Below are 12,094 nucleotides of genomic sequence, written 5' to 3' on the forward strand. Positions count from 1 at the left end.
GAGAGCCAGACAGTGTTCCTCTGTAGTGCTTGTCAATGAAAACAGTAAGACAATGCATGCCACTTGAAATACTCTCTGTGTTTTCACACATGATACCCAAGATTGTGTTGCTTTCTCAGCAACATTTTCGTCCCTCACTAGCTTTTCTTCTTACACAGAAAGTGTGAGCAATTCTACAGACCAGATAGTAGGTGAAGAGGGAGCAAAAGCAAGAAGGAAATGGGGTGCAGTGAGCTTAGGAGTGGGGAGGAGAAGGCTGGAATTATGGATGCAGCCATTTGGGGCATAATGGACGAAGACCTGAAAAGTCGGAACCCGAAGTCAGGGTAGTGAAAGAGGCTGCAGGGTTCCTGGGTGAAGAGCAACATAATAATTGCAGGAGAGAGTCGATTCAGACAACCAAGTGACCGTGGGGGAGGAGGAAATGAAAAGACAAGTGAAGCTGTCTGGTAAATGGATTCTGAGATGAGTCAGCAGTGAGGTAGGTTTTGGATGATGATGGTGGCGGCTGAAGCGATGAGGCTGTGACTACAGACAAGGCGTGATGTGGTGTTGGATTGTGAGTGGGGCTCAAAGAAAACAGTCGTTGAAAAGGACTATAAATCTGAAGCTCAGTGAAGGGGAAATGCTGGCATTGCCGGGAGGAAGGAAGCTGTGCTGTCGAGGCAAAGAAGGCAGACTACAGGTTTCTGAAGCCAGATAACTACATTGCCTGGGTTATACGTGCACACACAGTGCTTATGTTTAAAGGGAGATTCTCCAAGGGCATTATAAAACAAACCCACACCGTAACAGCGCCTAAGTAATTCGTGTCTCTATTTAAATAAGTTTCCTTTGACTTCGACAGCCTTGCTGACTCGATTTCATTGCCCTGTTCTCTGTGTGCAGAAACCCTGCTTTACCAATGCATGCTTGCTTCGTAGGAGTCCTCTGGAATCCAGCGTGACATTTACAGTAATAGGATCCAGGTGTGTTAACACAATCTCCATTAGTGCAGGGATTTGATGTGCATTCGTCAACATCTGTGAGGAGCAAAAGAAACCATTACAGACGTCACTCAATTTGTAGAAATGTTTGTTTAAAGTGCATTTAGCCTCCCCAAACTTGAGAGAGGGCCAGCCCGTGGTAATAGTCTAAATAGTGGAGTATTTATAAATGAATGGAAATTCCTTTCTTCAAATATACAGTCCAATGTGAAGATTTACAAAAATAATACTTATTGGAGAGTACTAGAGAATTTGCTTTAATTAGGAAATAATGATTTTTTTTTTCCAACTGGAATAATGCCCAGTGATTAAGGGCACAGGCCTTGAAAAGCAACAATGTGAGTTCCAACAGACTATAACACTCAGTAACTACAGCAATCTAGGTAAGATAATAGCTTAAGGCCTTAGACAATGTCATGAGAACATGAATGGTTTCTAAAGATACACATGCACGCACGCACGCACACATGCACGCACGCACACACACGTACACATACACGCACACATATGAACACTACATGTGGTCAATACTGTTAGTTTTAAAGACTGGACTATGGACTTTCTTTGTTACTGTGTTGTGGACTCATCTATATAAGCACAACTACGTATTCACCGAGGCTTTATTTTGTAGTTTAAAAAACCATAAAGTACGCAGACAATGAAAACTGATTAAAAAATCTATTTCCCCCCCATTAACTTCAGATTTTGTGCAGGCCTTAAAGTTGGCACTGAGGATTTTTCTCACAGAAAATAAAATCTGATGCAATTACTCTCTGATTTGAAAGACAAGAAAGCTGAAGGTTTCATGTAAGGTCTCCTAAGGATCAATTAAATGTGACTCCATTACAGAGCTTTGGGTGTATAAAACCAAGGACTAGACTGACAATTCAGACCAGGGAAATCACTTGTGCCAGTGGAAGCTGAATTTGTCTTCCCTTAGCAATGCTCACTAAATAACATAATGAACGCTGGCAAGTCAAAAAGCTGGTGTCATGGTTAGCTATCACAGGTACACGGAAAAAGCCGTTAGCCTTGCAATTTTGGTTAAACTGGAGAAAGCTACAAGGTCATCAACTCGCAGGGTGACCGTTTCAATAAAGAGACTGCTCTTTCCACAGATGTTCCTGCCCCAGGACTGCACTCCCTCAAACACACCAGCCTCGTTTATATAAACTTTCAGAGGGAGTGCAATTAAACCCTTTCTGGTAAAAAGAAGTGGGGGCGGGGGGCAGCAAAACAAAACCTCACGGTGAATAAAATGAAGACAACAGAGTATAACAGGATTAAATGCTTTTTCGATTCATGTAAAGGCCCTTGCAGCCCATTAAGACTCACTTACATTGACACTTTGGGTTGATAACATCAATGCTACTGAGCCAAAGGAATGAAGCAGAACGGGAAAGAGAGAGTTCAGAGCATTAGCAAGCACGTAAGGCACAATGAGCACTTTCCACTGTGCAGTGATTCTCCAGTCTGCACTGTGGAAAACCGCTTCATTTATCCAGACGGACATTACTGAAGTCCAACTATTAAACAGGATCCACAGATGGATCTTGATGGAAGTCCCACTGTAAAACTGCTTACATGAAGCATTTGAGAGACCACACACCTAACACCCTCTTTCCAGGTAATGGTCTGGGAAGCCACGGCAAACTGGAAGAGTCTACAGTGTCACATCAGCATTTCTTTCTCCCTTAAGGACCTATACCCATGGCTTATTGTTGCCATGACGACTCTTCTGACCACCCTGCCATTCAGTGATACAAGAGCTATCTCCTTAGTCTTCAAGGGTCCAGCCAACAGACAGGCTGTATCTGTTCATTTATTTTTATTTTTTCATTGGCAAATTTATCAAGTTGCTTTATAATTCCAAGTGCCTTTTAAACCTCATTTGTTGCTTTTTTGTTTGTTTAACAGGATTATGATTTTGGTTTGTTTTGTTTTTGAGGCAGGGTTTCTCTATATATAGCCTTGGCTGTCCTGAAACTCACTCTGTAGACCAGGCTGGCCTCAAACTCAGAGATCTGTCTGTTTCTCCTGGGTGCTGGGATTAAAGGCATGCACCATCATGCCCAGTTGAATTGTGATATTTAACTGAATCATTTTTATCTATTTTTTATAGTTCTGGGGATCAAATTCATGGCCTTATGCATGCAGACAAGCACTTCATCATTAAGCTCCACCCGGAGCTGCTAGAGATTTGGCTTTAGGACAACCACAAGTCACTATCACTGTCTTCTGAATCATGCATTTTCTGTCTCTTCTCTATTATGTGTCTCACACTCCAGTAATGCAAAGTGACCACATTTATCTTTCTTAAAGGGGCAGAGGTAAACAACTACCATAGTCACTACACTGTGGCTTTTTCTAAGACTCCATTAAGAACTGAGTAATATTAAGAAGAATTCATGGGAATCTTAGACTCCTAAAACAAAGGAAAGAATTGTGAAAGTATTGATTATTGAAGTTGTTGAATTTTCAGACACGATTTGAGTTTAAAAGTTTATCCTTGAAAAAAATATTTTATATATCAGTTTAGAAAATACTTAATTTGAAGAGCTCTGTATTACCCATGGCAGAAAAGGAATGCATTTATTTCCTATTTTCCTATCATGAAATGATATGAAGTAAAATGATTTTAACAACCGTGTGAATCAGACAGGCACTAGGAGGCATTACAGAATTTCATGGTAAGAGTCAAACAAGAAAATAAGAGGAACATGATGAATAAATGTAACTGCTTTCAGGCTATGAGGGTAATTCTCCAAGAGGCAAAAAGGGCCAAAGGTTGTTTTTTTTTTTTTTTTTTTAAATGTTTAACATAGTGATTTCTTTATGCTTTAGCAAGTATCTAACAGAAGTTCCTAAATATAAATGGCAATTTGTCACACCTCAAAACACTGGCACATTTTAAGGAGGCACCATTCTTATTCTGACTACTAGGAATATTAAATATTAGTTAACTATTCAGTCAGTTTTTTTTCTAAAATGCTAATTTGTTCACGAACTCCAAATGATTAAAAGCTGACACCAGAAAGAGAATAGTAGGTTTAGAAAGACCAAAAACTTATGTTTTTCCTGAAAATGTGCCTGTGTGCATTATAATAGTGTGAAAGAGAACCTTGATGGGGTTTTTCATTGTTGATGGATTGAACGATGATATCTGTCTATACTGTAAATGTGTATATCTGGGCAAACTGTAGAAGATCTAGGTTCCCCTAACATATTAAACCATGAGGATATATAATTCCAACACCACATTAGGCAGTGGTGATAAAAAGTATGACAAGAATCCTTCCTTCCTGGGGCTTAACACATCAGGCCTTCAACGTTAAACTTGAAACAAAACTCATCTCCTGGGCATCTGGCTGAGTGTGGTTTATGGACCATCTTTGGGTGAGGTGAGCAACACTCATGCCAATGGCTTTCTGAGGGATGAAGTTCAAGGAGTGTCATCTGCAAAGAGAAGTCAACTTGGACAAATCAAAGCCTTTAGCAAGGCTCTATCTGGCCTTTCTAGGCGTGAGTCTAAAGATGGGCAAACAGGCACATCAGTGACTCTTATCTAAAAGTATAGTATATTTCTACAGATCATGACCATGTGCTTCAGGACTCAAGACCTGGAAGCCCAAATGAGGAACCTAAACAACATGTTCAGATGGAATTTTCAGTATCTGTACAACACCATCTGGAGTGGGTTGTGTTTGTCTCCAGTAGCTCAGAACTTAGCAGGGAAGAGGAGATGTGCTGATTATGGCATTCCTTAACCCCTCCAAGGAAATTCTGATTTATCTAGCTCCCAAGGGAGCAGCTCCTGTGGAACCTGCTTCTGAGTCGGAGATCTCTCATTGTCTTCCTTTCCACCGTCATTGTCACATGACTCTAAATCAAATAGATAGAATGTAGGGACTCAGCCCTTCTGCGACTACCTTTTAAGTCTGTGAGAAAATGACTTCTAGCCAAGCATGGTAGCAAATGCCATTAATCACAGCACTCGGGAGGCAGAGGCAGGTGGAGCTTTATGAGCTTGAGGCCAGCCTGGTCAAAATAGTGAGTTCCAGGAATAGCCAGAGGTACACAGTGAGACTCTGTCATAAAAAAGATGGAAAACAAAAAAGAAAGAAAATGTGTGTGTGTGTGTGTGTGTGTGTGTGTGTGTGTGTGAGAGAGAGAGAGAGAGAGAGAGAGAGAGAGAGAGAGAGAGAGAGAGAGAGAGAATGAGAGAATGAGAGAATGGTCTCTGAGTTCATACATGGCTCAGGACCAAGTTGAGGATTCTCTATAATAACCACTGTCAAAATCTAGTGTAAGGGTTCCTGGAGCCACTGAGATTTCAGGATCATGATGAAAAAGTTTTTGCACAATAACTTGAAGATGCCACTGCCTTCTTCACTGTGTGGACATTTTCAGTGACAGGGCAAAGCAATGCTTATGCCTGAGCTCAAATGAAAGCCACATTGCCAAGGACACACAGCGCAGTAGAGCAAAGACAAGCCATATTGAACAAAGAGTATCATTTGTGACAGTAAAAACTGACCATACTAAATCCTGAGCTGTGAGTACACTTGCTAAAATCTCTGAGGAAAGTAACACCTATGACACACCTTTGCTGACTGAAGGACCACAATGGTCTCAGAAAAAAATGGCGGTAACAGTCTTTGTAAGCCATGTTTTGTCACAGAATACTATTGTTACTTGAAGATGAGCTCACATGAAAATTACAGTTCTTCAAATGTGTGAGTATGTAAGACATTTTCTTGACAAAGAAAAACAAGACCCTGTCCCTTTAAGGAAACAAAAAAAAAGTCTAGTTGATGTTAAAGCTAAAATCCCAGGCTTAAAGTGGCAAAATTAAAAAGAAATATGGCCAATTTTTTAAAATTTAACAGAGTTTCTAATGAGCCTGAAGGTGTAATATCAAATGTGTTTTTTGTTTTTAAATAATGGTGAAATATCTTGACTATGGAACAACTTGTAACACAGAGAGCCATTATGGCCATTATATTTCTGGTTACACCTGATGTACACTTCAAAATTCACCCAACATACAAAACAGGCCATTGGACTCAGCAAAGCACTCAGTTTGTCGATGTTTCCACTTTGCAGGCAAGCTCTAAGAATTACTGCTTACTAGCTTTGAATAGGATAGCAGAAAAGATCCACAATTATCTAACAACAACAAAAAAAAAAACCCTTCAAGTCATCCCTCTCCTTTCTCAATTATTTGTATGACTTAAAATTGAGTTTATTGTATTTTCAGCTATAACAACTTATCACAGCTGACTAATACAGACACAGAGAATCTTGCTTTTCATTTTTACTTTAGAAAATATTCTTTCATTTATTTTAGAATACATAATTTTTATATATGTGGTACTTACATTAGTATGGCTATTTAAATTTGCTTTAAAATTTATATTTATATCAAATTACGTGTGTGTATACATCTGTGTGAATGTGTGTGTGTGTCTGTGTGTGTGTGTGTGTGTGTATGTGTGCATGTGTGTGTCTGTATGAATGTCTGTCACCTGTATATGAGTGGTTGTAGAGGATTGAAGAGGGTGTCAGATCCCCTGGGACTGGCATTGTAGACAGACTGGAAGCCCCTTGACAAGAATGCTGGGCACCAAATGCAGGCCCTCTGCAAAAGTAGGAAGTACTCTAAACTGCTGAGACATCTCTCCAGCTCCTGTCATTATATTATCAAAGATTTTATTTATGGCTATTCTCTGTGTGTCCATTCATGTGTGCAGGTGTGTGTAGAAGCCAGAGGTTGACACCTGTGGTGGTTTGAGTGAAAATGGCCCCCACAGGCCCATAGGGAGTGGCACTATTAGGAGGTGTGGCCTTGTGGGAGGAAGTGTGTCACTAGGGGCGGGCTTTGAGGTTCTAGAAGTTCAAACCAGGTCCAGTGTCACTCTCTCTTCCCACTGCCTGCATATCCAGATCTAGAACTCTTAGCTACCTCTCTAGGACCATGTCTGCCTGCATGCCACCATGCTTCCTGCCATGATGATGATGGACTAAACCTCTGTAAGCCAGCCCTACTTAAATGTTTTCCTTTATAAGAGTTGCCGTGGTCATGGTGTCTCTTCACAGCAATAGAAACCTTACTAAGACAACATCCCTGTCTTCCACAATTACTCTCCTCCTTCTTCTTCTTCTTATTTTTACTTTGGAGAGACAGGAAATCTTCCTGAACCTGAATGTCCCTGACTGGCTAGACTCATTGCTCAATAGGTCTCAGGGATCCTCCTGTGTCTGCCTCCCCATTGCTGGGGTTACAAGCCCATACTCCTCTGAACTCTACTTCTCATACTTATACAGTTAACACTTTACCTGCTGAGTCATCCCCACAGCCCTCTGTATTTGTTAGGCAGAGGCAGGTGGATCTGCGTGGAGTTTGAAGCCATTTTGGTCTACATAGTGAGTTCTAGGACAGCCAGGACTACAGAGTTTGCCTACATACCAGGACTCATACCTTGTCTCAAAAAACTAAAAGAAGGAAGAGGAGGAAGAATTAGTTAACGATTACAGTCATATAGTCATAGCCAGCACTTTTTAAGAGTTTATATCATCCAGGGACCAAAATATTTGCAAATTTATAGTTAGCACTCGTCACTTCCAAAGGACTGATGACTGCTGTTTTCAAAATACATTCCCTTTAAAAACTTAATTCAGAGTAGGATAATCAACTCTATAAAGAAAGGAGAGTCAAATTATATTTAGGGAAAGAGAGAACGGGGAATTCTTCACAAGATTTAGGTCAACAACCAGTTAAGGGGTCCTGGGATATAGACAGCATAGACAGCGGCATGCACACCAGAGAGACAGCACACAAATTAGTTTTACTTCAACCGACCTTTAAAAAAAAAATCACATTCTGTTCCATTTGTTCTCATAGTCTAGCAGCTAGGTGAAAAACTCAGGAAGGGTGAAGGAATTTCGAACTTACCTATGCAATCTCCATTTGCATCCTGCTTATAGCCCATGTTGCATTCACATCTGTAGCTAGAGACAGTAGGTATGCAGCGTCCATTCAAACACAGGTTGGCATGGTGCTTACATATGTCTATTGTCTGGTTGAGAATTGCTACGGAAAATTATGAGGTAATCAGACTTGGCTGTCACAACACGCATTATTTACTTGAACTGATTTTTTTTAGAAGTTTAATATAAATTAATTAAGTGTATATCAGAAGCCTGCATTACCCTGTATTTTATTGTATTACATTTTCCATTTTGGAGGTGTTTGAAATGTGTGTGTTTGTGTTTGTGTTTGTGTTTGTGTGTGTGTGTGTGTGTGTGTGTGTGTGTACTTTGTTCATAGTCATTCTCTGTTACTCTCACATTTTTATTAAATTTTAATATGGAAGATCTTAAAAAACAAATACTTGAGACACATGGCCACAAGTTGTGCTTGTTAAGTCACACATCTGGAAATTCTGCTCATGTCTTTTTTTAAAAAAATTTCAGGAATGTTCTACCATACATTTGAGAGTGCTCCATTTCTTTTTCTTTTTTGGTGACTTGCTGAATATTTAGATGTAGCAAATAGGCAGTGTGCCAGAAAGAATAAACATAACACCGTGGGACATTATTAAATATTATTATCAAGAACAGAGCTTTTAAAGAGCAAGCTTAAATGTCAAGAAATGGACGCCAACTCTGGTCTGAAGCCCACACTTCTCAATTTCAAGCAATTTGACAACAATGGCAAAGCATAAGGGAAGAGAGATGTGTGCATTAGGCTATCTGGAGAGGCTCCGTTTAGGGCTGGCTTTATCTCATCTCAGATACGGTGTTGGAAAATAATCCAAGCAGCACATGAGTAGGGCATTGGAACAGGCTAGATGAATGAGAATCCAAAACATGCTTCCAGTGACATCATATAGGATGGTTTTGGACTCTCATTTGTATTTTCAAAGAGCCTAGGTCACATGCATTCTTTTGTTCCAATTTATCAAAAGGGTTGAAGAACAGATGAAATGCTTTCCTATCACATTTTCTTAAATTTAGTATTAGTGTACTTTAGATACACACAGACGTGCAAGCACACACACACACACACACACACACACACACACACGTTTGTTAATGTAGTATCACTTGAGGCTGATAACTCAGGAATCTATAGGACATGTGAGCACTTACTTAGTCCAGTGATGATGGGTCCCTGTCCCCCTGCACCTACTCCAGCTCCACCAACACCAGGAGAAAAGCCATTGCCTCCAGGGATGGGGAGGAAGCCTGTTCCTCCTGGGCCATAGCCATTCCCATTGCCCCCAGGGCCTCCAGGTCTAGAAACTGAACTCCCGGGAACACCGCCCATTGGAAGGCCATCCAGGCACAGTCTGCGATATTCCTCTATAAGAAAAAAAAAAAAAAAGAGTGTGGTTAAACACAGAGTTCTTGCTGCATCATAAAAGCAGTTGTCATAGATCATTTTTAGTTTACTTTTTCTATACAATATGAGTAACAAGATTATTTTCTTGTTAAATAGTTTCAATGTTGTATATTAACAAGAACAAGGCATGGGTGTTTCAAAAATATTTAAAATTCACGTTCCTCATTATTTTAACTAACTTACACAAAGGGCCCTTTGTGTATACTTTTTACTTTACACCCTAAGGATAACTCACAACATTCTAGGCATAATTGTTATTGCAAGAAGTCTACTTGAGCAGGTGGGAACCTTTAGGTAACTCATTCTACATGTTGGGTTTTCCTTGAATTCTCATCAGGATTGTGTCCGCCCAAATTTGTATCTGTTTTCTTCATTTTTAAGGAATTATATATTAAGATAGGTTCGGAATAATGTTTTTAAAATAAATTCTAGCACTAGACAGTATCCAGGTAGCCTTCAAATCTTTACTTAGTTGCGTGGGTATCAAAACCGAATAAGAGGCAAGGCTATAGCAACTGCCTTATTTTGCTAATTATTCTCGGAATTAGGGCAGCATGTTAGAGATCAAGCTTGGGAGTGTATTATGGCTTCATGTTTTTGAAGGAATGAAGAATGTGTCTCATTTTTTTTTCTCTGTAACTGCATATATAATATGCCTTTATAAGTAAATTTCAGGAGCTTTAATTATTTTTGAGTTTTAGAGTTCCACATGGAAAAGATAACAGAAAATGTCAACATATTTATTTGTGGAGCCTTAATCATGCTTTCCTGTTTGTGCTCTATCTAACAAGAGGACCTTTTTGTGCATCCTAAGGGGATTTTTTTTACAATAGAAACTCACTGATAAGGCACAGGATATGAGAGGGATTAATTCTCAGGTCACGAGAGAGGAAAGAAATGATTCTAAAGGACTGATAAGCTACAAGGTGACGGCAATCCAAACACACACATGATTTTCTTCAAGAAGAAGGGCAGAGAGCACTTTACTGTCTCTTTAACGTGGTAAAATTTTAACTTCACCATGTTACTGTCTTAATACTGTTGGTGCCAAGGTGACAGCAGCCTGACACTCACCAGAACCTCTGACAGGACAGGCCTCAGGAAGGGTCCCGACGCCCCAGCAGCGGCCGGGCTCACAGCAACACTGGGCTTTTGCCATTCGGCCTGGGAGTTCTTGTGCACAGCGGCCATTCACCAGGCCGGAGAAGCACGTGCCTGTCCTCTGATCTGAAGACGCAAAGGGAAAACAGAAGACATGGCGAAGTTACCTCGGGTTCCTACAGCAACCATTTGCCATGTTAGGCGGATACAGGAGAGGTGAATTGCATTGACTTAATCCTTCTTATTCCAGCTCATTCCCTTGTCTTTTAATTTTTACACATCTGGTCATTGCTTGATTCATGGATTCAGCAAAGATTTCTTCAAATACTGATTCTGTGATATTTTTCTTGAATATGAAAGAAAGACATGCAAATCTGAGGCAAGCTTCAGTGATAAGCCAAACAGGTCCGGTGCTGGATGAACAGTGACAACTTAACCCCATTCTTCACAACCTTGTTTGGACTTGATCAAAACACTTTTTTAAACAAGAAAAGAATGGGGATTGTGTCATGTAGCCGAGGCTGGCCTAGAGCTTTCTATGTATTTCAGGCCAGTATCAAACTTGACCTACACATGTTCTGCTGTGTACTACTGAGATCTATGTAGCTATGTGCTTCACAACAACATCTAACTGATGGAGATGCTGATTTAAAGATCAATCAGGAGCCAGGTCGTGGTGGCACATGCCTTTAATCCTAGCACTCGGGAGGCAAAGCCATGTGGATCTGATTCGAGGCCAGCCTGGTCTACAGAGTGAGATCCAGGACAGGCACTAAAAAACTACACAGAGAAACCCTGTCTCGAAAAAAAAAAAAACAAAAAAAACAAAAACAAAACAAAAGGATCAATCAGAAGCCACCACAGAGGCCGACGTCTGAGTACATGGGATGCTACCGTAAAAAGAACAGGGTCCCAATTGACAAAAGAAGAAGAAATTGCAGAGGCCACTGTCACAGGAGCCCTAAGGTCACCATGAAAGGACTTGAATGGGATTTGAACGCAGTGTTGTGAGGGTTTGTGGCTGTGATGGTTTGAATTAGAGAAAAGATAATGGCTGACATTTTTAAGATCTTGACTGTGGTGGGAACTATCAGGAGAGAAGGAGGAGCCATTCAGGTGAGCAATGACTTTGATGAGGGCAGTAGCCAGGGCCATGCTGTGAATAGGTGTTGCTCTGATTGGTTGATAAATAAAGCTGTTTGGCCAATGGTGAGGCAGAATAAGATTAGGCGGGACATTCCAACTAAAGAGAGAGAAGAAAGGAGATTAGGAGAGACACCAGCCTGCCACTCAAGGAGCAACAAGATGCCTGCAGACATGTAGTGCCACAGACATGTGGCAACATATAGATTAATAGAAACTGGTTAAGTTAAGTAATAAGAGAGGGGGATCTGTGGTTGGTATGTAAATGAATAGAAAATTTCTTAATAATAATAAAAAAGAAAAAAGTATCATTGTGTTTGGCAATTCAGATATGGTAAGGCATGGTATGCTATCTGGAGGATTTGGGGTACAAAAGTAACAAATCAAATTTGAGTCTACTAGAGGTCACTTTGTCAGCTGAACTGAGACAGAATCAGGGTGGCAGGTAACACAGGAA

General features: G+C 40.4%; 1 protein-coding gene across 1 annotated transcript in view; it reads right to left on the reverse strand.

The window, feature by feature from the left end:
- Fbn2 (fibrillin 2) overlaps positions 1–12,094 on the reverse strand; it is a 211,793-nt gene that overhangs the window by 98,854 nt on the left and 100,845 nt on the right. The window contains 4 exon segments of the mRNA XM_028891611.2: positions 903–1,022; positions 7,942–8,079; positions 9,141–9,353; positions 10,468–10,620. Coding sequence (XP_028747444.1) covers positions 903–1,022; positions 7,942–8,079; positions 9,141–9,353; positions 10,468–10,620 — 624 coding nt within the window.

The sequence above is a fragment of the Peromyscus leucopus genome, chromosome 19, assembly GCF_004664715.2.
Source record: "Peromyscus leucopus breed LL Stock chromosome 19, UCI_PerLeu_2.1, whole genome shotgun sequence".
Lineage (NCBI taxonomy): Eukaryota > Metazoa > Chordata > Mammalia > Rodentia > Cricetidae > Peromyscus > Peromyscus leucopus.